The sequence below is a fragment of the Pezoporus flaviventris genome, unplaced genomic scaffold, assembly GCF_033815535.1.
Source record: "Pezoporus flaviventris isolate CSIRO_AGI_PZ_B2104156 unplaced genomic scaffold, CSIRO_AGI_Pfla_v1 ptg000253l, whole genome shotgun sequence".
Lineage (NCBI taxonomy): Eukaryota > Metazoa > Chordata > Aves > Psittaciformes > Psittacidae > Pezoporus > Pezoporus flaviventris.
The window spans coordinates 880857-908640 of record NW_026892800.1 but is presented as its reverse complement, the minus strand read 5'-3'; the positions used below and the strand labels follow the sequence as shown (position 1 = coordinate 908640).

General features: G+C 56.5%; 1 protein-coding gene and 1 long non-coding RNA gene across 3 annotated transcripts; one reads left to right on the top strand and one right to left on the bottom strand.

Annotated features, from left to right (window-relative positions):
- Positions 1–113: 113 nt before the first annotated feature.
- On the bottom strand, positions 114–23665 carry ADORA1 (adenosine A1 receptor). 2 transcript variants are annotated; one of them, XM_061442770.1, is made up of 3 exons: positions 23071–23194; positions 22525–22902; positions 114–1149 (listed from the first exon to the last, which is right to left on the bottom strand). In XM_061442770.1, exons 2-3 carry the CDS (start codon positions 22863–22865, stop codon positions 513–515), a joined length of 978 nt encoding a protein of 325 aa, XP_061298754.1. In that variant the 5' UTR covers positions 22866–22902; positions 23071–23194; the 3' UTR covers positions 114–512. The 2 variants fall into 2 exon arrangements, with proteins under 2 accessions (XP_061298754.1, XP_061298753.1); XM_061442769.1 differs by lacking the exon at positions 23071–23194 and adding an exon at positions 23211–23665 and having other exon boundaries at positions 121–1149.
- Positions 23666–23753: 88 nt separating this feature from the next.
- LOC133263158 (uncharacterized) lies at positions 23754–25437 on the top strand. The gene is made up of 3 exons (XR_009741447.1): positions 23754–24281; positions 24619–25290; positions 25381–25437. It is a non-coding gene; the product is annotated as an uncharacterized LOC133263158 (long non-coding RNA).
- The last annotated feature ends 2347 nt before the right edge of the window (positions 25438–27784 follow it).

The window sequence follows — 27784 nt, the reverse complement described above, 5'->3', positions numbered from 1 at the left end:
AAAGAAAGGGCTTGAAAGCTCCCAGCTCCAGAGCTGCAGATATCACATTGTCCTGGGCTCTCCTGGCTCTCAGCAGCTTCACTCCCACCAGGGCACCCTTTTGCCCCATGGATGCAGGACCCAGAGCATGCAGTAGCCCCAGTATCACCCACTGCCACGCTCCAGGGAGCCGGAGGTCTCCATCAATGGCAGAGGACCTCCTGGGTGGTTTTTATCATCTTTATTTGCATGAAGATAAACTGTGCCTTTGTCTGTACAATTTCTCCTTAAATACTTGGCAACCGTTAAAAAAAAACACAACACAAACCCTGAAAAACAAAACCAAAGAGAACAAAAAAGAAAGGCGAGGAACAGTGCAGGCTATGATATCAAACCGGTGAATAAATAACCCCCTGGGCAGCGGGGGGACACAGGGCTGGTGAACGCAGCCCTCCCAGGTCCTCACTACCCCTTCCCCTGAGAGCAGGGAACAGGCTTGGCCATGGGGGACCCGTCTCTGCTCTCTTCCAGCTTCAGTTGGCCGTGTCGGCCGTGGTGGTGGTGCTGACGTTCTTGTTGGTCTTGCAGCAGAAGTACTGGTTCCAGATCTGCAGGAAGGCTGTCCGGAACTTCTTGATCCTGAAGGCGTAGACGATGGGGTTCATGGCTGAGTTGCCGTGGGTGAGGAAGATGGCGATGTAGGTGAGGATGTGCGGTGTCTCACAGGACGGGCAGAACAAGGTGATGCAGTTGAGGATGTGCAGAGGGAGCCAGCTGAGGGCAAAAAGGAAGAGGACCAGTGCTAACGACTTGGCGATCTTCAGCTCCTTCCCATAATACTTCTGGGGGTCGTTGGAGCTGGAGGAGACTTTCTTGTTGAGCTGCTTGCGGATGAGGTTGAAGACTTCCAGGTAGATGAGCAGCATCAGCACCAGGGGAGGCAGGACCCAGACGAAGAAGTTGAAGTACACCATGTACTCCATGCTGATGACGGTCTCAAACTGGCACTTGATGACAAACTGCGTATGGGTGGCGTTCAGCTCCTGAGTCCTCCGCATCTTGTTCAGGTTGTTCCAGCCGAACATAGGGGTGAGTCCCACCAGAAAGGAGACGATCCAACAGCAAGCGATGGCCACGGCCGCCCGCCGGGGCGTCACCACGCTTTTATACCTGTGCAGGAGACAGCAACAGCAGGAAGGAATCAAACAGGAGCCGCACGCTCTGCCTGGGGGCCAAGGCTGCTCCAGTGAGGCGGCGGTGGCCGTGCTGAGATGCCACGATGCTGCTAGCTCCCATCCTTGGCAAGCGGTACCAGCTTGGCCTGACAGACGTGTTAATGGACTGGTTTCTCTGCGTGTGCCCTGGGGAACCTCAGCCTGCCTCCCACCAGCCCCAGGGATGGGAAGAGACCTCAGTCATGATCCTGGAGCTCTGGGGGTTGATGCCAAGCCAGGAAATGCATTAGGAAGCTGGAGCATGCGTGTTCAGCCCTCATATCTGGGGGGGTGTGGGGGGGGGGGGTGTCACAGTGCTGCTCCAACAGCCCACCTTCCATCTTCCATCCATCATCCACTCCTGGAGCAGCATTCCCCCTTTCTTCCCCCCATGCACCCGCCCTACCAGCACCCTGTCCCACACAATTCCCCCTGCACTGGGGGAGGAAATCACCAGCAAAAGCCTCTTCTGGGACCCACGGGGCTGGAGGAAGGATCTGCTGGTACTAATGGAGCCCTGGGGAAGGCTCTGGGCACAGCTTGTCTCATTTCCTAAAGTGCTGGGCTGATCGACCAAACCCTCTTTCTTAATGGGCCGGTGCCAAGAGATGGAGGAGAAGGAGGAGGAAGCCATGCTCTGGCTGGGCTCTGCTCCCTCCCTGATGCCACTGGGGAGCACAATGCGGCTGGGCTCATCTCTCCAGAGCTCTCCATGCGGGAAGTGGAGGCTGCTGGACTGATTTTCCCCCCTGGTCCTCAAAGCAAAGCTTCTCCTCAAGAGGCCAAGGAGATTTGCAGCCCAAGTGCTATTGCTTTCCACCGGAGGGGATTGAACAAAAGGCATTTTCTGACTGTTTGCTGGGGTTTTTGCAGTGCTGCCAGTGTTAACCTGGCCATGGGGACCGTGGGGAGGTGTCTGGCAAGCCTGGATCTCCACCCCAGTGCTCAAAGCTCTCCTCAGCCTTTACCTGTGCTGGGAAAATGGAGACTTTGGGGGCTTTTTAATAAAGCTAAGGGCCCCAATCCAGCCTCACTCCCCCTTGAGGGTCCCTTCTCAAGTCCCATCTTTTGGGCAAGGTGTCAGGGTGGGATTACGGACTGGGGGACATCAGAACCCAGAGGGTCCAGAGCCACCAGTCCCTGCCAGCTTTCCCAAACAAACCCCTCTGGTCTGGGAACAGATTCCCAGCATCCCGGAGGCAGCCCAGTCCATGGGAAGGAGGTGGCAACGCAGGCAGCTCCTCTGGGAGCCAAGGTTAGAGCTGGAGGGTGATTTATTCCTTGCAGGGAGGAGCGAGGGCAGGAGACCCTGAGAAAGGCGCAGGGCAGGCAGCGCTGGGGCACGGGCAGGGCGAGGGGTGGTGGGAGAGCACCCGTGCTGCGAGCCAGGCGAAGGGAAAGGTGGGGGGCCCATGGGAATGGGGGTACCAGAGGCTCCGGTGGGGCTGTGTGCTGGCCTGTGCACCCCGCATCACCCTTAACAGGTCCCTGGGGAGAGCTGATGTTCCCTTGCAGCTGTGACACCCCATTCCCACCACCTAGGATCGAGCAGGTTGAAATCACAGCACCAAGCGCCTGCCCTCGCTCCTTCCCTCTCTGCAGTCCCTGTGGTCCCATCTCCTCATTCCCAAGGGTTTCTAGGGTCTTCTGTTGATCCCGGTGGATGTGCTGCCACCACCCCGGGTGCTCCCTGCCCTGCAGAGCTCTGTGACACCCATCACCAGAGAGACAGAGCTGCTGAGCACCCCAAACACCACCCCAAGGCTTGCAGGCAGCACCCACCCCTTCTCCCCTTGCTCTCATGCTGGGGCTCAGGAGCACAAGGGGCAGAATGAGCACTGGGACCCTGTTAGTCATGAACCAGGGTCGGATCAGAGGACGCAGTGTTCTCTCTTAGAGCCAAAGCAGAAGGGATGGGGAAAGGCTGCAGGGGGCCCAGCCTGGTCAGTCCCGGCCCCCTGCAGCTCCAGAACACTGTGTGTTGTTGCAGATGGATATCAGCACTACCAGGACAGCTGCAGAGGTTGTGCAGACCTCAGGTCCCTGGATGCACGCAAGCTCCCGTGGTCCACAGTGTCCAACACACACACACACACACACACAACAGAGCAACAGCCCCACACGCTGCTGGCTGCTTGTCCACCCCTCCTCTCCAGTGAGCGTCCCTCCCACCTCCTCACTGCACATCCATCCCTCTTTGCCTCACATGGATGCTCCCACCTCACTGCGCAACCATTCCTCCTCCTTGCTGCACATCCACCTCTCTGCCGTGGTCCATAGCCATCCCTCCTTGCTGCACATCCACCTCCCTGCCATGGTCCATAGCCATCCCTCCTTGCTGCACATCCACCTCTCTGCCGTGGTCCATATCCACCCCTCCTTGCTGCACATCCACCTCTCTGCCATGGTCCATAGCCATCCCTCCTTGCTGCACATCCACCTCCCTGCCATGGTCCATATCCACCCCTCCTTGCTGCACATCCATCTCCGCCCTTGCTGCACAATGCAACAGTTCTAACATCAGGACCGACCTCTTCATGTTCCTTTGCTTAACTTTTCACCATGAGGTTTTAAATGTAGCACTGCAGAAGCAGCCAGCAGCTGAGACCAAAGCCTGTCTGTGCATCCCCCTGGGAACCATAGCTGAACACCCAAAATCCATAGAAAACAGCAGTATTTGGAGCTGGGGCTTTTGCTCCTTCTTCAAGCAACAAGCCAAAGGCAGAGGCAGCTGCAGCATCCTGCAGTGAAACGTGGTCCTCAGGGGCTCATGGGTGCCATTGCCCCTCATCAACCCCACATGGAGGTTGACAATGGCCTTAAACTGACTCTGAGCTCCTCCTTCACCCACCCCACAGGGTCTTGACCATGCAGCTCTCAAGGGGTTCAGCTGCTCTGAGGGCTGCAAAGCCAGCTTAAAGGGAGGAAATGCAAGATCCCACCTAGTGCTTGATCCCACCCAGTGCTCAGCCTCACAGCACAGGGTGTTGGGTGGGGGGCGATGAGCTTGGCTGTTTCCGTGTCTCTTCCTTGGTTATGCCATACAGAAAAAGCCTTTCTCCTCTACCTCATTTTGCATGGATATGATAGGGCTGGAGTTTGGGATGGGTCTGGGAGGCAGAAGCATGAGAAAATGCTGCTAATGGCACCCAGTTAATAAATAATCTCATTATTCTCATCAGCATCGGAACAACTGCATCGCTGTGATTTTATTACTGCTATTATTTTTATTAACAGCTGTGACTAAAGCGTCCCTGGTAATAGTCACCGCCATCACCACCCGATCTGGGTTTGTTTCCTTTGTCTGTGGGGTTTTGAGCCTGACCATAATTGCTAGATTGTCCTCAGTGGTGGTTTTTGCACCATCTCTTCCCTACAGGGATGGGCATCGCCCCAAGGCCTCCTGAATGCCCTGCCAAGGCCAGGAGAAAGAAGCCTGGAGGGAGCAGAGCAGCCATCCGGCCTCACTGACATCCCAGTGAGACGGGGTGGGCAGGAAATGGGGTTTGGTGTGGAGCAAAAACATCTTTGGTGGTTTGGGAAGAAATGCAAAGAGGCGAAGTGTCAATTATTGCTGGAGTGCTGTCTGCATCCCAAGGGGAAGGGCGAGAAGTGATGGTTGAAGGTGGAGGCAGACAAATTGTCCCCAGGGGCTGTGTAGAGATAAGAGGGAGATGTGGAACAGGGTCCCCCAGGGACAGATGCTGCCTCCTGATGGGATGCTCCAGGAGATGCTGCAGGCAAAGTTTCTTGGGGTGAGGATGGAGGCACTGGGGGGGGGGCACTGAGGCCCCTTTTTCCCAGAACATCACAGAACAACCCAGAGTGGTTTGGGTTGGAAGGGACCTTAAAGCTCCTCCAGCTCCAACCCCTGCCACGGGCAGGGACACCTTCCATAGAGCAGCTTGCTCCAAGCCCCTGTGTCCAACCTGGCCTTGAGCACTGCCAGGGATGGGGCAGCCACAGCTCCTCTGCACAACCTCACGGTGTGGTGCCATCTCCTCTTGCTGCAGTGCACACCTGAAGTGTTTGGGCAGCAGAGATCCTCAAAGAAGAGGGTTGGTCATGGCCAGCTCCTCTCCCTGCTGAGCTGCTGTAACGCCAGGTCACCATGTGTGGGACGAGCTATAGGAGAGGTGCCAGCTGCTTGTAGAGATGATGCCAAGCAGAGAGGACACCATATGGTGAGGAGATCCTTCTCTGGCTCTTTGTAGGATGGGCTCAGCTCCTTTTACATCAGTTCCTTAAGGTCACAGGAGGATCAGAGGCCGGGATGGTGGAAACCACCTTGGCTGCCCTATCCCACCATGTCCCCTTGTTCCTCCTTCCCCCAGCAGCCTGATGGCATTTCTCAGTTTTCTCCCTTGGAGAGCACCTTGGGTCCTCCTTTGGAGCACTGGGAAGCGTCCCTCTGGTAGGACTTCAGTGTCAGGTTGGAAATGCCATGCTGATGGAGGCTGTTGGGCTGTTTCGGTGCAGGAAAGGGGCTCCGTCACCAACCAACACCAATGCTTTTGCTGTAGAAGGATGCACTCTTCTGTCCCACCTCAAAGACTTTCCATGGATTATGGACCAGTGTTTATGCCTTTACTTGCCAGCTGGCAACTCACAAGCAACAAGTCTGGGATTTGGGGATCAGGATAAGCCCCCATGCATCCCAGAGAAGATGCTGATAGGGCCAGACTCCTCCCTTCCAAGCATTCATAGAGACAGGCTGTCCAGCCCTCCATCCAGCTGCCAGCTTTGGATGATGTTAGGTGACATCTGTCCCTCCCAAGGCCATCACTTACATGGTGAGGCAGCCACCAGTGGTCACCAGCCCCCATTTCTTCCAAGGTGGAAGACCAGAGGTGATGTGACCAGGAGAGGAACGTGCTGAAATGGTGTCAGCACCTCTCTGCCATTGCCATCTGTGTTCCCATCCTGGCTGTGAGAGCTGCCAGGGTGACCCAGGAGGGTGTGAAATGTCTTCGTGGAGCCACCCAACAGCTCAAGCTGTGTCTGCAGGCTGTGTGGGCCCATCACTGTCATTGACTTGCAGCAGCGGTTGGATGGATGCTGTCAGGAACGTGAAGGACTGAGTGGCTGATGTTTGACCCCCAAAGAGACACAAAGCTCCCAACAGGAGGGATGTGAACAAACAGGAGATGCACTCAGGTGATGCAAAGAGGGTGTTGGTGCTGGGAGACATTAATGCTAATGCTAAGAGACCTTTTTAGACATCTAAATCCACCTTCAAATCCTTGATAACCATCAAGAGTTTGAACTTACCTAGATGAAGCCCTAAAGAGATCTGAATGGAAGGAGGTAAGCAACCAAAGCAAAAGATCTAAGAAGGAATAAGCATTAGAGGTGAAAAAGAGCCTATGAGAACCCAGCGTCTGCTCCACAGTTTCCCTTCTGCAGCACTTCCCACCTCGTGCAGGGATCTCCTCATCCCAGCCCTGGGCATTTCCCAGCTTGGCATTTCGGAGCAGCTTTGATCACCACCATCTGAGTTTTCCCACCCAAGCAGCCTCCGGGACACGGGGAGAACTGAAGCAAAGATGCAGCCAGGCAGGAGGAGCAGAAACCCCAATCCTCTGCCATCAAAGGACTTTTGTCTAGAGATTTTCAATTAGCTCAGGACGTGCTCTGGCTGCTTTGCCTTGCTGCGTTCACAGGGCAGATGAGCCTCGTGTCAGCTTGGCCTCCTTTCCTCCTACCGCATTGGCCTCAGCTTAACTTCATTAGCTATGGCCTGCCTTCATTAGTGAATTAACTCCCCAGGACTTGCAATGCAATTCCCTACCAGAGCAGGGACCAGCAAAGCCACGTCTTGGGGCTGGCTGGGCAACTGCAGGTGTTCTCTGGACAAAAAGGATATTCAAGGAAATGGCGAAGAACAAAATGGTTTTATTCAAACCAGACCTGGAGTCTTTGGGGCTTTTTGAACCAGAACAAAAGGAGATGTTTTGGGAGTGTTGCATTTACATCGACCTGTGGGTTGGAGACGTAGAGAATGAGCCAACGTCTTTGTCAACAGCATGGAGAGTGGGATCGAGCACCTGCAGCAAGTTTGCCACTGACACCAAGCTGTGTGGGGCTTTGGACAAGGGCCTGGAGGGACAGGACGAGGGGGAATGGCTTTAACCTGCCAGAGGGGAGACTGAGATGGGATCTTAGGTTGTTCTTCTGGAACTGGATGAGCTTTAAGGTCCCTTCCAACACAAACCAGTCTGGGATTCTATGACTGATGCAAACCTCCCCCAAAGCCAATAGGAGAGAGGCCAGAAGCATCTGCATGGAACTGTATAGGTCCATAGGTGTGCATCCCACTGAAGAGCCTCCTGGTCCAGCTTGTGTCCAGGGTTTGGTTTTAGCACCCTAAGATTGTAGCTCTCTGCAAAGGAATTGCCCTGCACAAGTGACTGTGAAGCACAAGCAGCTGTCGAGGCCACCGAGTGTTCCTGACCACTTTTAATAGCCAGTAAATGTCTAATGGATGAAGGCGAGGGTGATGATGAGGCTTCTGAGAACAAATCCATCCTGCCCAAATTGACTGGTCCCCACACACTGAGACACAGCATCCCCAGGGCTTTGGTGAGTGCTTGGTTTCGTGGTGGGTGAAGCTGCGGTGGCCACAGCTCCAGCAAATGGCAAGAAAGCGGGATGTGGGCACATCCAAAAGCAGCCCCAGGGACACAAACATCCCCACAAGAAGCAAGAGCAATAAGGTAGAAAAGGGTTTTATGGGATAAAGTGCCTGGAAATGGGGAGCAATGCTTCTCTAGGCCAGCCAGGCTGTGTCAGGGTCTCTTCACCCCAGACTGGAGGCACAAAGCATGGGAGTCCATCCTGGATGGACTACAAGTATGGGAAGAGGTGTCTCCCCCCAGCCCCAGATGTCCACAGCGTGGACCCAGAAGCCAAACACATCCCCCCACATCTGCTGCTCTATTGCTGCCATCAGCCTCGAAGCACATCACAGCTCAGCCCATCTGCAGCTTGACATCTTCTGTGGGGCAGCATCACTTCATGAGGCTGTTTAAGGGCTTCCTCCCCTGCTCCCCAGTAGCCCACAGTGTCCACCTGGGTTTTGAGTCTAAACCTGCCCTAGTGCAGGTTCCAGCTGGAGAATTGAAGTAAATCTTTGCCTGCTGAGCCAAAGACACTTGTCACATCTCTGGTCCTTAGGAGCAGACAGAACATCACACCAGCCTGGATGAGTTCAGTGCCAAGCAGTCACATACCCCTCCTGCGGCTGCTTCTGGCCTTGATGGAGAAGTAGCTGCTGGATCCCTGCAGCCTGTTTAGGCTCTGGTGATGAATCACAGCCCATCTTCAGGAACAAACAGCAGGCACCCAGTAACTGCAGAGCTCCTTCCAGACCTCTTGCCCAGCTGGCCTCATCTCAGAGGTGGGATGTGAGTAACCTCCACGGCAGCTCCACCATGGAGCGGTGCCAATGGCATCACCTTGGGCATCCCACTGCAACAGGATGCTACAAGGGGAAGGGCTGGAGATCGCAGGGAGGGAGGATGGAGAGCACAGGGACCTCCCATGCATCCTTCCCCTTCAGTCTCTGCCCTGGGTGTGGAGGAGACAGCGCTCTTGTCCAAAGAAGGCAGAGGAGCACGTGTCGTCCGCTGCTGCTCAAGGAGAAAGGCCGTTTTTCTCGCTTCCTTCAAGCAGCATCCTTCATCCCGGCAGCGAGTATAAATCCTTTGGGCACATAAAGCTGAGCTTGTTTTCAGACTGGGCTTGGTTTACAGCCTGTGGCTGGATCCTGACACGTTCAAGTGCTCTGTGGCTGTGCAAGCAGAAATTCTTGGCAAGGACCCCTCAGTGCTTGGCAGTCAAAATGCGACTGGATGGGGATTAAGCAAGGGGCTGGGGACACGCAGGGCATCCGATGCCTGATGGAAATGGTAGGTTAGTTTGTGCCTATTGGGGAGTGCTGCCCTCTAACCCCAGGCAGACCCCGCATACCCCAAAGGGAGCTCTGAGACTGCCTGATACTGTGGGCAGCACCAGGTGCATCCAAGGGTGCTGAGTGCCTGCACTGGGGTGGCCACGCTCTGGATGTCACCCTCCTGCTAACGTGTGGCAGTGTCCCTGGTGAGTGGGGTGCAAGGTGCCCTGAGCCTTAGCTTTGCAGCCAGGCAGCTCCAGGGCTCCCTCCCAGCTCCATGTGTGGTCACAGCCCCCTAGGACATTCCTGGATCACTGGCTTCTCCCTCCAGGACCCCGAGGTAGGGAAAAAATGATTTAACTCCATTGGCAATGGCTGCAAATCATGAAACAAGCTGAAGAATCTTAGAACTGCTGGTTCAAAACTGTGATGTTCTTGTCTTCTGGCTCCTGCTTTCAGGCAGTGGCATTTTTGAGCGTTTCTATGCGATGCAAAGCATGAGAAGTGCTGCTTCAAACGAGAATGGAAACAGAAATTGAGATTCTTCCCTAGCGCCAGGACTTTGGGAATTAGGACACAGGGAGAGGAACAGCCCAGTCCCTAAGAGATGGGGGTGAGATTCGGGAAGCAGGCTGCATCAGTGATGGGTTTGATGGGCTTGTTTTCAGTGTTACCCCAGAGCAATAAACTCAGTGGACGTTTTTAGTGCCTGAGCAGTTTCGGTGTCAAAATCCAGGGATTTGGTGTGCAAACATCTCCTTGGAGAGGAGGACAGGCCTGAAAGTGAGGGTGGGTCCTGCACGTCCCCATCACACAGTTGAGCCCTTTCCGTTCTGGGAGCAACCCACCTCCAGCAGCAAGAAGGTTTCAGGAGGAGCTGCTCCAAACCCATGCACATCCCCTTCTGTGCTGTGCTGGAGGTGCTTCTCATCTGCCCTGGACCATTGCTCTGTGGATCAAAGGCTCGCATACGTCAGCCTTGCCCCTGCCATGGTGGCTGCCTGGGGGCTGTTTGCCCAGGCATGTCTTTGCGTGTCACTGTGTGATGAAAGAAGTCAGGGCAAGGTACCTGTGTAGTACAAAGGGGAAGGGATGAAAGGCAGCTTTGGCTGGATAAACAGCGAGTTACTTCAATTGCTGTCTGTATTGTACTTGAATTTTCCATGCACTGCATGTTTTCGTTCTTGATGCAAAAGAACATCTTTGAAACGAGGACTCTGAAAGTCAGAGCCCAAAACGGAGAAGAGAGGGGGAAGAGGAGAGGACAGCGAAAGCAAGAAAGCAGCTCTTTAAACCACTTAAAATGCCAAATCTGTCAAATGTGGGCTCCATGAGGAATTGAAATGAGCTCTACAACGCCTGGTGTGCCTGGGCTGCCCGGGCCTCCATGGCTCATACTGCATCCCACAGATCACTGCGGCTTGCAGAAAGCCGGACGTGTCGGGAGGAAGGTGCCAGCTAAGGAAGCTCCTGGTGCCATCTGCCCAGCACCAGGGCAGGATGCCCAGTGCCACCGTCCTTCCCTGCGTGTCACCACCACGCTCTGTGAATGCTGCGAAAGCAAAGGACAAGTGGGTACCCAGAGGATGCCTCCGACCAGGTGGAGTCTGCAAAGCACCGAGAGCCATCAAAAGGCAGGAGCAGATCAGAGATCCCAACTGGAAGGGAAATAAGGGGGATCTTGAGACCTGCTGTTGGCATTCAATCGGAATTCAACCTGTTCCTGAGATAAATGAGAGGCCGGAAACTGGAACCATCATCTCCTGTTAAGATGTGTTAACCCAGCCACGAAGCAGGGCTGAGGTGGGTCTTTATCTCTCCGCTGCAGAAGGACTCTTCAGAAGAAGACATATCCCACGTTACAGCTGGAACAGGAGATCAGTATCATCTGCCTTTTAATTCCTTGTTTTCTGCACCTCTGCTTGCTCACCCGACTCCTCATTTCGCAGTCAACAACTCAACTGCTCAGTTTCTTAAGGCCACAACCGGTTATCTCTGGCCAGGATCCTCAACAGCACGATTTGTCTCTGCAAAGGGAACATTTCCCTTCTTGCCCATGGCCCAGTTCAAAGATTAACACACTCGAGACTGAGAAATGGGCTGGAAGCTCACACGTTGAGGGGGGTTGTTTTCTCCACCCAAGGTCTAAATAAGAATTAGGACGTGCCGATGAGATCCGCTGTTTCTAAACCTCAGAGGACACAGTAACCCAAAACAACCAGTTCGGCGCCTTCTGCCCACTGCATATCTCCCTTGATTAAAAGATCGATTTCAGACGCCAAAAGCAGTTGGATTAGATTAATTGAATTGAAGTTTTGGCTATATGGACTTGCAATTAGTGAAAATCACTTTGGAGGTGCCATTTCACGCTATCGTTGACTTCCAACTTCAGCGCAAACACAACTTGCCACAGAGCTGGAGGAAAACCTGCGTTATTCATCCCTCAGCAACGGCCTCAAAACAGGAGCAGTGGGGATCAGAGTACATACATGTCGAGCCATTAACTTACTTATGCTGGGATGAATCTATATATCCTGATCAGCCAAATGAAACGCCAAATTGAACGGGAAGGCTCCAGTTAAAACCGCAATCCAATGTTCTCTCGCTGCAGAGAATCAATCTATCACCAAGAAAACAACTAAAAAGTGCAAAAGAAAAGCAAACCTGCAGTTTATTGTGTAAATGCTGTTGTTTTTTTTTTTCAATCAGATTTAAAGGATTATTTATTCCCTTGGAGGCAAACTGACCTTGCTGACTGAAGGAAGCAGCTCAGCAGGATGGTGGGGAGGAAAACCTGAGACCCAAGACCAGCAAAATGCATCAGCTGGGCATAAATTACACCCCGTGCCTCTTCCTAATGACTCTGGTAGCTAAATCCAGACAAGGAGCAACGGGCAGACATAGCACAAGTCTGCCCATGCAGCCTGGCTGGTGCCTGGCACGGAGATGAGGGATGCATGGACCGGGCAGGATCAAGTCCTTCCCAGGCACAAGTGATGTGCAAGACCCTGTGAAGGACCCAGCATCCCCCTTCCCTGGTGCACAAGGGACATGCAAGAAGGTCCCCAGGCTCCTGGAGGTGGAGATGCTTTGCTGTGGCCGGACCTTGGTGCTTAGGGTAGGGCATAGCCCTACTCAGGGTGACAACCATGCCTCTGATGCTGCAAGCACCATGGGAGAGGGTGTAAAAGCAAGACGGGGATGTCTGCTGGTACCAGAGCACACCTTGAGCTCCGTTGGAGCAAACAGACCTCTCTGAGCCCATAAGGCTCCATGGGCACCTGCCTGGCTCAGCACAGGCTTTGCCACATCCATCTGGACACAGGCTGTGCTCTGAGCTCTCTCCCAGCCTTGACGGCTCGGTGCTGCAGTGAACAGAGCTCTCTGCACCCAGAGAAACGAGTGCTTCAGTTGTGCAGTACAAGGTTTGAGTCACCGAGTGTTGTTACCAGTGCAGAAAGGAAAGAGAAATCATTTGGTCTGTAAGACTGTGCTAATTCTGGCTGTGGCTGAGGCAGTGTTTCTCAGCATCATCCTCTTGGTGCTTTTGGAGTGTTTGTAGAGCATCATTCCCTCTGTGAACAGATGGGGAAACTGAGTCGCAGAGGGGGACTGTGATGTGCCAAGTGAAGCAAAATGAACTGAGTGGAATGAGAAAGCATCCCTGGTGCCAGAGGCTGGCACTTCCCTTACTTGAAAGAGGCCAAGAAAAATCATCCTGGTCTCTGGATCTAGGGAGAGAAATGGCCTGGAGAAGGTTGCTAGACAGCCATAGCAGTGATGTGCTGGTTTTTGTGCTCCGGCCCTCCTTTGGGGATCAATAGAAAGGTGTTGCTGTCACCCCATGCAAGGTCCAGGACTGGGGGATGTCACCTTCCTGCCCCTGTGTCCCTGTGGTCCTGCTTGTGCATCACTGGTACCCAGGGGTCTGCATGCAAGAGCACCATGGCCAGTCTTAGGGACAGCAGTGAAGGAGGCTGGTGAGGAAGACAAGGAAATGGGGCTGAGGAAGAATCCTCTTCCCTCCTCCAGCTCCTTTTTGGGAACAGAGACTTTTGTTCTTAAGATCAATCCAATCAAACTGCGGTGGCTGCTCAGTGGTCCCCAGCTCAGTGCTGGGGGGCAAAATCCAGGCAAGGAAGGGATGGTAGAGAGGATGAAAAATCAGCAAGACATGAGGCAAGGGCATAAAGGGCAGCTGCTGGGTCCCACTGGACTCGGGGCAGTGAAGGGCAAACCCAGATGCTGCCAGACTTTCCAATGGCTGATCCTGCTCTGCAATGCCCTCCATCACCAAAAGCATCATCACCCTTCCTCCCGTACTCGGCCCTCATCAGTTGCTGCCTCTGCTCTATAGGAAGAAGGCTCTCAACCCCTTGGGGTTATTTTACACTCTGTTCCTGATGGCATCACCAGTGATGGCTCCTTAATACCCAGATCTGCCCGTCTGGGAAGGCAGCTGCATGCCTGGCTGCAGGCTGTGATGGGGCTGGGTGCTGGGGGTGCTCAGCTCATTGCTATTCTGCAGGACACCTCAGTGCCTGTGGGGCTTTTTGTGGCTGCTTTGGAGAGCAACAATTGCTCTTTCTTGCAACTGAGCATCCTGTGCCTGCCCGGGCAGCTGGGCGGCCGTGCTGCCACAGAAGGCATCTCTGTCCCTGCCAGGAGACCAGGCAGCCTCTGGGACAGCTGGGATCCCATTTCATGGGCTTGGAAGTTCGGGTCACCTCGGACAAGGTGTGTCCCAAAAGGACTGGCTCCCTGGGACCGCTCCTCCCAGCCCATCAGCATCCCGCACGCTCGGTTCTCCCCATGCATCCCTGCGGCATCACTTTGAGAAGTGCTCCGTGTCCTGCTGTCTGCAGGGACCTCAACCCCCAGGACCTGTGTCTGTGGGCAGAACCCTGCAGGGTTTTCCCCTGCCCTTCTGCTAGCCAGAGGTTTTCATTGAGCCGCACTGAAATGAGCCCTGCTGGTGCCACACAGAAACTCATCTCCCAGGTCATTTCACCTTGGTGCCTCCTCCACGTTTTCCTCCTTCTTTCCATTCTCCTTTGTGCTGCAGTGATCTTTCTATCCCCTCTGCCTTCACAAGAGGATACAGAGCCACCAACACACTGCCTTGCTGAATTTCAGACCCCTCGTGACTCTCATGTCGGCTCCGACCGGTCCCACTGCAGCCCCTCTCCATGCTGAGACTCCCTAGGGGTCACAGCAGTGAATCCCTGGGAATGACAGGGTCATTCCCGTATAAAGATAGACTGAGCAAGTTGGGGCTGTTCAGCCTGGAGAAGAGAAGCTGCATGGAGACCTCAGAGCAGCTTCCAGTGTCTGAAGGGCGGCTATAGGGATGCTGGGGAGGGACTCTTCATTAGGGACTGTAGTGACAGGACAAGGGGTAATGGGTTAAAACTTAAACAGGGGAAATTCAGGTTGGATCTAAGGAGGAAGTTCTTTACTGTGAGGGTGCTGAGGCACTGGAATGGGTTGCCCAGGGAGGTTGTGAATGCTCCATCCCTGGTGGTGTTCAAGGCCAGTTTGGACAGAGCCTTGGGTGCCATGGTTTAGTGTGAGGTGTCCCTGCCCATGGCAGGGGGTTGGAACTGGATGATCTTAAGGTCCCTTCCAACCCAAACCATTCTGGGATTCTATGATTCCTCCCCACTGTCAGGCTGATTTTGAGCATGGCTGTTTGAATGCAGCAGCTCCATGACCCCCATCCCTAAGCCTTTGTCCAGCCCTGCCTATTCTTCCTTGGAGGCCCAGGGACCATGGTGGCTGCCATGTCCCATCAGAGCACCCATCCAAGCTTGTGGCCAAAATCCCCTTTCTGGTCAATGGGACACTTTAAAGACACAGTAAAGCTTATTCCAACACTGCACATGAGCTAGCAAAACCAGGCTGTGATGCACCCTGGGCTGTCAGAGGAGGGTGGCTTGGCTGCTGGTGACCACATGGAACATGTCCAACCAGAGCCAGCCCACATGCCAAGGGCTGGGCAATGACACGGAGACTCACTGGGGAGTGGATTGGTGCTGGCTCCATGGCACAGGAATGCCTGAGCCTGCTGCACACCCAGCCCTGACCCCTGAGTCCCTTTGCTCCATCACACGCTCTGGCCAGCACGGAGCAGGGCTGGGACCGTTTCTGTAAGAGCAGGTAAAGACGATGCCTCCCACTGATGGAGCCGCATCCTCCCATGACAGGGCTGGGGGAAGACACAGGACCCCCCCACTGAAGGGCTCCACCATGCCCTGAGCCAGCGCCAGCACCGGATGGCCGCGGTGATGGCACACACCGTGGTGAGCTGGACCTGACTCATGCCTGACAGGCTGCCTGCAGGGCCAGGCTGGGCTGCTGGGGACCCGGCAGGCTGAGTCAGCAGCTTTTGCTTTGGCAGAGCCTCCCGTAGGGTGTTTCACTTGTCCTGCTGCCAGCAGCTGCACAGGGTCCTTGGGAAGCACCGGGCACCACGGCTCAGTGCGCGCTGCCATCGCCTCCACCAACCCAGAGCCCTTGGTGACACCCCAGGCACTGCAGAGAAGGGAAAGCCAGCTCTGAAGGGCTCAGTGGTGCTGCTGGAAGCGTGGCACTCTGTCTGATGGGTCTGCAAATTGCAGCTCCGGGGCTGGGGCTGGGTTTGGGGCTCTGCTGGTCTGATGGACTATTGCACCATGGACCATCACTCACCGGCAGTGAGGGACCTCATCTTACTGCAGGCACTTCCCTGTCTATGCCACCATGTTGGTGCTCCTCACCTCATGGTCAGTTTCTATTCCCATGGGATGAAGAAACGCAAGCTGGCAAGCGCCCCATCTCAGCTTCCATCTCTGCTGTGCCCCAGCCCCCTTCCCTGCCTGGTGGGGTCATGCTGAGCAAGCCACAGCGCTGCTCCGTGCCTCAGTTTCCCTGTCTGCACACGTACTATTGCCCTGGAAACCTGCCTCCAAACATACTGGTGATGCCTTGCCAAGGGGCAATGCTTTCACCTAAAATCTAGGGAGATGGAGGGGAAAAAAAAAGCATCCCAGAGCAGGATTTTGGGGTGCAGCAAGGAGACAGCAGCAGCAAGGAGCTGGTATTGGTGCCCTGCCCTGCAGCTCAGCCTAAGCTCTGCTGAGGGACCAGATGTCGACTCACAGCAAACGGGGTCAGGGTGGAATGATACCCTGGGCAGATTAGCCAGCATGGGGAGCACCCTGCTCAGGCCTACAGAAGGGCTGGGATGAGATGGGATGCTGCTGCCCAGGAAGCCTGGCCAGGGTCTTGGGGGCCACACATCTCCCCATCTCCTTCTTATAGCGAGAACGTGGGAATAAACCCCAATCTGAGCACATCCAGAGTATCCCTGCATGGGATTCACTGCTCTTCTCCCCTTCCCTCTACGCTACCGGGAATGGAGCATCCCACAGTCAGACCCACTCTGCATCCTAAGGAAGAGACACTCATAGACACCAAGGAGGGGACACCCATTCCCGAGCCTTCCCTAAGAGCCCTGGAGCTGCAGACACTGCTTACAGCCCAAAGCACTTCCTTTGGCCGGCGTGGCAGCATCTGGAGTTAGTGACCTGATTTTGTGTCTGCTGGCAAGCGTCTCGTGGTGCTGCTGCTGCAGCTGTGTGTGATCCCACTGAGCCTCCTCCAGATGTCCCCTCTCCCAGGGATCTCTGACATAACCTGCTCTTGGCTCAAAACCACCCCGTGCATCAAAGCATCATGCTGCAAACCAGCTCACTCGGGTACTTACTGGGGTCTTAAGACCAATATAACCTGCTCTTGGCTCAAAACCACCCCATGCATCAAAGCATCGTGCTGCAAACCAGCTCACTCGGGTACTTACTGGGGTCTTAAGACCAATATAACCTGCTCTTGGCTCAAAACCACCCCATGCATCAAAGCATCGTGCTGCAAACCAGCTCACCCAGGTATTTACTGGGGTCTTAAGACCAATATAACCTGCTCTTGGCTCAAAACCACCCCGTGCATCAAAGCATTGTGTTGCAAACCAGCTCACTCGGGTACTTACTGGGGTCTTAAGACCAATATAACCTGCTCTTGGCTCAAAACCACCCCGTGCATCAAAGCATCGTGCTTCAAACCAGCTCACTCGAGTGCTTACTGGGGTCTTAAGACCAATACAACCTGCTGGTAAAGCCCATGGTGGTGCCAGGGCTCTGGGTGTTTTGGTGTGACCAGGATTGAGCTCCCGGTCTGGCACAGCTCATCCATGCACCCCGGGTCTGGTGTGAAATGCTGGCTCTGATTTAGCAGCCACCCGCTGAGCTGGTGCAGGGTGCAGGGTGCAGGGTGCAGGGTGCAGGGTGCAGGGTGCTGGGTGCTGGGAGCTGCAGCTTCAAAGCAGCTTGGAGGCTCCAGCCAACCTCCCTGTTTGTGATTTCTGCCTTTTGAGCTCCATCCTCGCTTCAGATGTGCTTGCTCCTTGGGAATGGAGGTCTCCATAGATCACCCTCCCCTGCTATAAATACACTGGTGGAGGGCAGCAAGGGAAGGGATAAAAGAGACCCCCAAATTTCTCCGGTTTAGGACAAATGGGAGCTCTTTCCTTGGGAATCCAATCTGCTTCCACAGGGGCAGGGCCTATAGGGGTGGATAATGAGTAATGGGGTTGAAGGAAACCTAGAGGAGCTCCTGGGTGCAAACCCCCCCTGCGGCTCCCTGAGCTCACGCTCCTGGCTCTGAGTCACCTGGATGCTTGTGAAATGTTTCCTCCAAGACTGAAAATAAGCCTTGGGACAACCAGGGTTTGGTTTATTCCCTTGCCTGGGTGGACGCAGTCACTTTGCCATCACCCTCACTGCTGGTTTGGGCAGGCTGAGGCATCTCCAGTCACCTTTGCCTCCCTGGGTAGCCATGAAACCCATTGCCTGGCCAAAAACTGCCCTCAGATGGAACACACGTTTCCTCTTCTTCCATTGCTCTGATGAGAGCCTCAAAACCTGCTGCTGTGGTTTGATACCTCTGCAGAGGACCGGCTCCCACAGGCATCGGGGCCACCACACATCCCAGCCTGGTCCAAAACCTCCTCATCCCCATCCTGACCACATCTGCTGGGTCTCAGAGCCCAAGCATTGGGGTTGCTAGAAAGGTTTCCCATGTGCTTTGGTGCCTGGGAATTTGGGCCCAAGCAGGGTCTCATCCCAATGTCCTCCCCATCCCCATCCCACTGTCAGTGGAAGAAAGGTGGGAAAACCATCCCAGCCAAATGCCCTGCTCCATGACCCAGCTGGCTGAGGGTGCTGAGGCTTCCCTGTGACCCAGCCCCAGCTGGCCCCATGCCTGCAGCCTTTGGCAGGCCCAGAGAGAAGGGAAAAGAGCACTGCAATCCCAGCAAGAGCCTGGACAACAGCGGGGTCAAGGGGGGGAAGCTTCCCCCTTCCATCACTGGGGCCATCCAAGGCTGCCTGCAGCTCTCACCCCCTCGGCTTCCAAGTGCTGCAGTTGGGGGCTGAGGGATGCTCCTGCCACACCTGAGCTGGTTTATCTCATCAGGCTCAGGAGAAGGCTCTCCTAAACCATCTCCTACTGCTCCCCCCACCATTTCCTAGCAATTTCCACTCCACTCTGGTCTCATTTCCATGGCTCTGCAGCCTCACGTGTATGTTCAATACCTTCAGCAATGTAAAACGCAGCTTGCCTTGCGGGATGCTGCTCGGGTGGGCATTGGAGGTCCCTGCTGTGGGGTGAGAGCCCCCCCCCCCACAAGGGCTCTTGCTACCAGCACATCTCTCCAACTTTAATCTTCCTGGCCCGTGTTTCAAAGACCCGGAGGAAAGAGCTGGTGGTGTGAAGTGGGCAAGGCGAGGACCCCCAAGGACACAGCAAGATAGGACCAGTGCCTCCAGCATCCCCAGGCAAGGGGCTGTCTGCTCCTGCTGCCATGGCCCCCTCCTCAAAGCCCAGAGCAGCATCTCAGAGCAGAGACAGGGCAGGGGCTGGCGCCAGAGGAGCTACATCCCCCCCCCCCCCCCAACATCCCTCCGGCCCCCAGCATCCTGCTGCCGAGGGGCCGGTTCCTGCCGGCCGCCCCTGCCCGGCTGCTTCCCCTCCCTTTGAACTCGTTTCATCTTCCCCAGGCCCGGCCGTGAGAGGGAAGTTTGGGCTGGGCTGGGGGCCCTGCTGTGCCCGGCGGTGGGGACGGCAGCAAGGGGGGTCCTGCCTTGAGGCCAGAAGGGGAGGAAGGATGCGAGAGGGGAGATGTGAGCGCTTCCACCTGCAGGAAAGCAGCAAACCTATTTTAGGTGGTTTCCAGCTGTTTAGAGCAGTTCCTGTGGAGGCTCGGGAGCGTGGTACCCTCTGCTCCAGCCCGCTCAACCCTAGCGATGCTCCTGCATCCCTCCAGAGTCAAGAAAATGCCCTTTGTGGGGAGGCAGCTCCCTGCAGATCCCAGCAGACTGGCGAGATGCTACCTGGGGGTTTGGGGCACAGGAAGAGGGTTCAGTGGGATACCCTGGTCCCCCAACCATGCTGGGTGTGCACTGGGTTTCCCTCCAGGAGCAGGAGGAAAGGGGTGCCAACACAGAGCCATGAAAGACCCCTCTCCATCCCTCAAAACCTGCCTCCACCTTGCACGAGTGGCCCATGCTCCTCTGTGTCTGTGTCCATAGGAAACACGGCCATGGGAGCGGGGAGGATGCTTGCGATGCAGCATCGGATGTCACTCTCCCACTGCCATCCCACACATCCCAGATGTCTCAGGGCACCATTTGCTCAAGACATTGCGCCAGAAAACACCCACCCCTGGGGCCACAAAGCTCCTGGTCTGCCCCAGGGCTTGATGTCCATTGGGTGCATTGGCAGAGAACGGGTCCACATTCGCTGGAAGAAGGAGCAAAGCTGAAGGTGGTTTCCCCAAGCTCACAGCCCCCAGGGCTGGGCTGTACATGGGAGCTGGAGCAGGATCCCAGCTGTGATGCACCACATTCCCAGCTCCCTGCCAAGCTGCGCTTCCAGTCCTGGCTCTGCCTAATTAAATAGAAAACCTGGAAAATCCACCAGTGCCTTGGCTTCTCCTCCAGACAACTCGTCCCAGACAACAGCCCCGTTGGCTTCTCACCCCAATTGGCCACTACGTGGCAGGGATGTGGAAACCCTGCACACCCCGTCATAGAACCCAAACCGCAAGTGCTGCTTGCTGGGGAGCACAAGGATGGAGCAGGGAAGCCCGGAGCCTCTCTCCTTGCTGCTCCCAGTCCTTTTCGGCTGCCTCTAGGAGATGCGTTTCGCTTCCCTGCTGTCCCCTCCAGCCAGTAGTGGGGCTGGGGATGTGGGATCCCCATGCACAAAAGCCCACAAGGCCCCTTGGCCATGCGTGCATCCCACTGGGGAGCACCCACCCTGTGTCAGCCTTGTGTGGGCACTTCCTTTGGCACCGCAGCACCCACTCTGTCTGCTCACTCCATCCCCTCCATGCCCGATGTCAATGTGCCAGGGGGGATACCCCTGCTCCATGTCCTGGCCACCCTATGGATGTGCCCGGGGCAGAGATCCCCCCCACATCACCTGCAGGTCTCTGTGGGTGCCACCCCGGGGACACACGTGGGTCTCGATGGGGACTCAAGTGCTGCTGCAGGCTCTCAGCACCCGTTTGCAGGCTGCTGGGTTCGGTGTCGCAGTGAGGAACGACACCATGAAGCCGTGATTGGAGCTGTCAAAATGTTGTCGGTATCATCCCTCAGCAGCCAGCACAGGTTGGGGGGAACTCGCCACATTCCAGGCTCAGGGAAGAGTCTTTCGTGGTGGTTTCTGTGCTATTTGTGATCTCCAGCCCTGTGTTTTGCTGCTGCTGGCGCCCAAAATCACCTAAAATCACTGCATCTGCCAACTGCCAGGGAGAGGAGGAAGCACCCGGGGATGAGAGAATGGGAGAGTGAAGCCAAACCCTTCTTGTGGCTATGAAGCCTTTTGATATTAAGTAGGGTACAGAAACTCAGAGGGAAATCTCCCTGTGCCAACTGCTCAGCCACATAATGGGACAGCCAAAGTCAGGGTCGATACTGCATGAGAAAAGCCCACCCAAACTATTCACAGGTTAATATTGCTGCAGGAAACCTCCTGGGCACAGGGCAGAAATCTCCCCATTTGCTGCTCAGAGGCAGGAATGGACATAAAAAGACTGGATTTGTTAGGAAAACGACTGCTGAGAGCTCGGCGGTGTTGCTATGTATGAAGCTGCAGCACTCCCACTCCTGAATCCAGCCCCAGCATGCAGGGGAGGCAGGAGGACCAAAAAAGCACCCAGATCAATGACAGGGTGAGAATCACTTCAGCTACAGACGGGCTGGGAGACAAGGATTTGTCAGGCTGGGAAAATCACACTTAGGGAGGAAGTCGGGAACAGCCTCAGGAATCATCTGTGGCGGGGAGGGGTTGGGGTTTAACCTGTGCCTCCCCTCTCCGCCTTCTGGTCCCTCACCGAGCAGCCTCTGCGGGCCAAGGGTGCAGGAAAAGCCCCACAGTGGTGATCCAGTGGATCCGGGGACACCGAGCACACTGGAGCAGCCTCAGGTCCTTGTCTCCCTGTACAGGGAGGTGATTCCTGCCCCTGGAAGGGTCTGGGCTGAGTTTCCTCAGCCTTCCCGGAGCGGATGAGCCTGGCAAAGGCGTCCTTGAACAGAGCAAAGGGAACCAGCAACAGCGACGGCGCAGCGCGGGGCTGAGGTGGGATGTGCAGGTACCAGCGCCGGGTGTCAGATCCCTGCCAGCCCCACAGGGGGATCCCGGCCCCACAGCTGCCTCTCCCCAGCCCCAGGGGCTGCAGCAGCTCACCAGGAGCCAGCCATGAAGCGGTTAAATATCTCCTCCTGGAGCAGCAGGGTTCAGATACAGTTCGTACCCCCCCATTTACACCCCACCGTACTGGTCATGGGCTTGGCTTTGACAACAGATAGAGACGAGGAGAAGGGGAAAACCAGGGAGGGGAGGCGTCTGTGGGGCAGCCCCATAGGCAGGGTCTCTCCTGAGTGAGCCTGCTCTATAAGACATGCCCGGCTGTCACCTCTGGTCCCTCAGCCCCCCAGAACTGTGCCACACATGTCCATGAGCAAGCAAGGCATCACCCCATGGCTCCTGGGCTGCCCGTGGTGAGGGAATGACTGGGCTGAAGACAAATCTATCATCCCCTTTCCACTCCCTGGAGCACCCGCTGGTGCTCTCCCATATGCCGTGGGACCCCACGAGGGACCACAATGTAACCTCTGCCTGCACCCCAGCACCCTCTGAACCCTCAAATGAAGCTGCCAAAGGCTCCAGGACCCCCCCCAGCCCAGCCCAGCCTGCCCCAATCGCTGCTGCAGCCAGATGTGCCCCAGCAGCAGCAGCGTGGAGGAAGACCTTTCTTTCAGTGCTTCACCAAGAGTTTGGGGCTCCCTTTCTCCCCCCAGCCGTCACCGCAGAGCTCATCCCGATGCGTTTTCCTACCTGACAGGGATCTTCACCCGCAGGTATCGATCCACGGCGATGGCCAGGAGCGCCAGGATGGAGCTCTCGGTGAGGATGAGGACGGGACAGGCCACCATGAGGCAGCTGTAAAACTCCGTCTGCGGTCCGATGTTGATGATGATGGCCAAGGGGATGACCAGAGCCCCCACGGCCACGTCGGCCACCGCCAGAGAGACGATGAAGCAGAAAGTGGCATCCCGCAGCGCCTGGTTCATCTTCACAGCCCAAATGACCAGGATATTCCCCGGCACGGACACCAAAGCGATGAGGACCTCGATGGAGATGTAGGCAGCCTGGAAGGCTGAGACGGGGTGCGCCATGGTGCTGCGGGCCCCCCGCGCTGGGGTCCTCGGTCACCTGCAATCGCCCAGGGATGCGGTTTGCAACTGGCATCGCCGGGTGCGCTGCGAGCCGGGATGGAGCCTGGGCAGGGGGTGGGAACTAGGACCCCCCCCCCCCCCCCCCCCCGCCAAGCTCTGTGCCGTCCCCCGGAGCTCCGACCCCAGGGGCTCATCCTGCTCCCACCTCCGCCGCTTCACCACCGCTCCCGGAGCCGCGGGGCCAGCCCCGGCGGAGCCCTTCGGGACCGAGGCATCAGAGCAGGACCCCCGTTTCCCCCCTCTTTGGTCCCTGCTCCGGCAGCAGCCGCCGGACACGGACCTCACCTTGTGCTGCAAGCAGAGGGCTTGTTTCGGGGTGCCCTCACCCCGGCACAGGAGCAGCTCTTCACCCGCAGGGTGCCGCCGGGGGCATGCTGCGGGGCGGCCGGAGGGATGCCCGCGGCTCTCGGTGGCTGTGCGCGGTCCCCGGTGCCCGGCACCGCTCGGCTCCCGCAGGCTCCGCCGGCTCCCAACCGGAGCTGGAGCATCACATGGTGCAGCCTTCCAGGCGTTTAAAGAGCGACTGACCCGATTTGGGGCTCGTGGAGGCCGGGAAGAACCGGGAGGGGGGGGTGTGGGGGGGGTAGGGGGGTGGAGCCGGCAGTGGTGGGGAGCAACGGAGCCGGTGCCAGTCCCGAGCTCCAGGCACGGATCCGGTCCCGGTTTTAGCACCAAAACCGGTTTTGGAGGCCGGGTGTGACGGAGGCTCCGGGAGCGGAGGCAGCGCCTGCGCTCGAGGGGAGCGAGGTCCCAGCGCATCAATGGGACAGGACGGGGCTGGTCGTCCCCAACCACCACATCAGACCCGAACAGGCGCTAAGAGCTGTGGCTGACAATGTGTCACCCCAAATCACTGCTGGGGTCTGTCGGGGTGAGACCCCCAAGCAACCTTCATCCTCTCTGGGTGCTGGGATGGGGCTGCACCCCAGGCTGGGGAGCTGCAGGGCTGGCAGCGTTCCTTGTGCAGGGGCTGTGCCAATGCTAAACAGATCTGCTGGGGCAGGCGGAGGGGCCTGGGTGGGAATAGTGACCCCAAACTGGCGGTGAGGCTGGACCAGATGCTGCTTAAGATCCTAGAAGAAGGGGGAAAACCATCACCCCCAAAACCTCACCCCTTGGCTGGGTAGTGAGGAGGGAATGGGACTGATGGAGCTGAACCAGCCAAGCCCTCCAGGGACTCTTCCCAAGCATGGACTAGGCTCATCCTGCATAAGTGGCTCCCCAGGAGTGGGGTTAGACCATCCAAGTGCTGCAGGGACATGGACCAGCTACAGCCGCAGATCTGCAGCAAGAGGATGCTCTCAGATCCCATCTGCACCTCTTGCCACCCTTCCTCCCTCCTCTGCTGTGACTCTGGTGAGTTGTTCCCTCCTGCTCTGCTCTGCCTCGGTGAGAGATGTCCCAGCACCTGGATCTGCCCCTTTGGGCTGACCCTCACCCTCTCCTCCATCAGAGCCTGCACATCCCCAGGTGGGGATGGGAACAGTGCGGGACCATCACAGACCCAGTGCTGAGCATCTCAGCTGATGGTCCATGGGCTTCCCCTTTACCTCCTTGGCCAAGTGGCCAGTGTGGGGCTGAGGGGTTTGAGCATCCGAGGAGTGCCTGGGGCCTGCAGCAATGTGCCATTGGGCTGTGCCAGCACCAGGGCCAGGAGAGCTTATTTGGATTGAACAATCTGTTTGCTCTGCAGAGAGAAAAATAAACTGAGGATGGCGGGCTCATGTAAACACCGTGCTATTTATGGGAGGCAATCACTGGAGCATCTCCCAGCGCGTCTCCTCACACATCCTCAAGCACAGGCAGGAAGCCGTTACCCAGCTGTACGGCCAGAGGTAACACATGGCGCTCGGGGCAGGGGACCACAGTGGAAAGAGCATCCCCAGGGAGCCCCCAAAACCCCCTCGCCCACCAGCTTCCCGGGGGGAACGTCCTTGCAATCAACCTCTGGCTGGGAGCAGGGCAGGAAAACTGGCAGGTTCCTCACGGGAGCGTAATGCGGAAGCAAAAGCAGGCAGGTCCCGGCCTAATTGTATGCAAATCTCCCAAACACAGATCAAAAACCACTCCTTTTCCTTAGTGCGTTTGCAGTTTGTTCTCCCTGCCTGGACTCATGCCCCAGCACACTTAATTTTAGCAGCACCCCTAAAAAAGCCCCATTTAAAGCCAAAACTGAGCTGCCCGGCTGGGAGTTGATCAAAGCAGGTAGGAGCTCCATCACCAGCCCATGGAAATGGTTCTGGGGGCTTTGGCAAAGACTGCAGAGATGGAATGAGCAAATGTTGCTGCTGGTGGTTGTGGAGAGCCTGCTCCTGATGGACAAGGCATCACGTCCTCGCCCTCTGGGACACCAGGCTCGTGTCGGGTGAGTGTCAGAGATCCCTTAAAATCCCATGAAAGGTAAGTTTCCAGAGGACATCAAGCACTGACAAGGGTTTTTTTTCCTCTCTTTCAGGGTCTTGCTGGGGTTTGGAATGAGAAAACACCTTGAGACCTGCAGCGGGTCGTGAAGTGGTGGATAAGGCTGCTACAGGCACGTACCCACTGCCATCCCCGGTGTGGATGGGATGAAGGTGGGTGAGGAGAGGACACAGCGTGGCTCCGGTGCTCCTGCTCGGGCTGTTCCACCTCGGCATCTCCCGTGAGCTGGGGACAGGACCAAAGCTTGCCCATGGCAGGAGGAGCTGGTGGGTGTCCGGCTCCGTGCCAGCGCCGTGCACCGCGGGGTTTGGCGTGTCAGGGCCTGGCTGACAAAACCAAACCCCAAGTGAGCACCCGCAGGGCTTGGGAGCAGCCAAGGAATGCTGCTCCGAGGAGGCAAGTCCAGGCGATGGCAGCTCATTTCCACTCGTCTTCCTTCAGCCTTTCTTGGGGCTTGGAGCTTTCCCCCTCCTGCCTCAGTTTACCTCCCCGAAGAGCAGCCCCTTGCTGCCATCCTGGGAGCTCAGGGCAGAAGCTGAGGGTTTCTCCACCTCTTCCATCACAGGCACCATCCCACAGCCCTTCTGATCATGGAAAGGGGCCTCTTAATTAGGGAAGTTAATGAGGAGCACGGCTGGTGCCAGCAGGACGAGGCCGACGTTGATGTCTCCATGAGGACAAGTGACCCCTTGAACGCCACGGGCCAGTGGGTCCAGACAAGATGGCACAAAAAGGAGCAAACACAGGGAAAACCCGGAGCTGTTCCAAGGATGAGATGCTCACCCCATAGCACCAGCCCTGGGGCCGACGGTGACGCAGCGCCTCAGCTGGACTTCCCGTGGGATACGGGGCTGCTCCATGACTTGTGCTGGGTTTCTGTCCCCCTCAACAGGATCCACGGCCCTTGGGAAGCCCTTGCAGGGTGATGCATCCCCGGGCAGACACTCAGCAGCAATGACACAGCGTAGGAAACATTCCTGGGAGACAATTCAAAGCAGCAGATCCTGGAGGATGGATGAAGGAGCGGCTGCTTCCCCACGGCCTGACCCTTCCCACCAAGCCCATCTCAGCCCTGCCTCCCAGAGCAGGGGTTTCCAGCACATCGGCAGCACTGCCCGTGCTCTGAGGTAGGAAGTGAGTCACGGATGATGCCTCTGGTCACTCAGCACGTGGGTACCAGCACCAGGACATGGCCCAGCTCCCTCCATCCCAAGCGAAAGCCATGGACCCCCATACAGAGACCAGAGGGCTCAAGCCCCGCTCAGTGCCCTGCCAGATGCCAGCCAGATGTTGCCTGGGGCTCAGCCAAGCTGGTGCCTTGGTACTGCAGGCTGCTGACGGGCTTCTGCGCTTCCCTGGCACGGAGGAACTGCTGAAGCATCACTCAGTGGAAGAGAAAACACATCCAAACCCTCTGAGCTCCCCAGCAGCGCTACCCTTGGCACGGCAGTGGGTAAAGCAGGGCTCTGCCCCATCTCCAGCTCTGCAGCAAGGTGCCAGTGTCCATCTCCTGCTCCAACGCAGCCCCTTGGCCTCTTCACTGCTGCATCTTCCTCACCATGCGCCGGGGTTATTTTAATCCTGAGGGAGCCTCGGTGTGTTATCGAGCCAGGCTGAGAGCCAAGAGCTATTCCTGACCACCACTTCCAGCAGGCTCGGTGCTGCAGGACCGGGTTAAACCTTCCCACCCCTGCAAATGAATTGAGAGGACAAGAAAAGCCCTTGGCCACCCCTTAAGCAAACGCAGCACTTGTTTTACCTCTCTTGCTGTTCGAAGTAGCCCATGGAGAGGCAGGACGGCGCTTGCTGCCTCCAGCCCTGCAGGCACGGAGCTGTGCCCGTGGGGAGGGAGGAGGAGGGAGGCTCTAAGTGCTCTGCAGCAAGCAGGGGTGATGACAGATCTTGCTGGGGCAAAGTTTCATGTGACACAGCAACTTCCCAGGAAAGGGAGAAGAATAAAGGGGGTGGTGGTGGGGGGTATATGAAATATTGAAGGAAAAATGTGACTTTGGCAAATCCTGGTTCGATGAAGGTGAGGAATCTCTTCCCCTGATGGATCTCTGAAGTGGGGTCATCATTTTCACATCGATCTTTGGGGCAATGCTGGGGAAGGGATGAAGATCCCAACGGGTGCCATGGCTGGAAGACCCCAGAGCCAGCCCCAGACCTGGGACTGCTGTGGCCTGGGGACACCCGCTCTTAACCTCATACTCTGTGTAGGAGGATGAGATTTGGGATGAAGGAGAAAACTGGGGGTGAAGGAAGGACAGGGCCGGAGGGAAGGATGTGACTGGGCTGGTTCGGTGCCTTGGGCTGAGGTTGAGAGTTGTCCCCTCACATCACAGACCGGAACCACATCACCATCCTCCAGCACGGCCCCTCTTCTTCCACCTTCTTCTTCTGCACTCTGCTGCTGCCCAAACTGGTTCCTCCCAGGC

Coding starts and splice junctions, on each gene's coding strand:
- ADORA1 (XM_061442769.1), bottom strand. CDS start 22,865: ATGGCGCACCCCGTCTCAGCCTTCCAGGCTGCCTACATCTCCATCGAG. Junction 1,150..22,524: donor CGGGTGAAGATCCCTGTCAG/GTAGGAAAACGC, acceptor TCTCCTGCACAG/GTATAAAAGCGTGGTGACGC.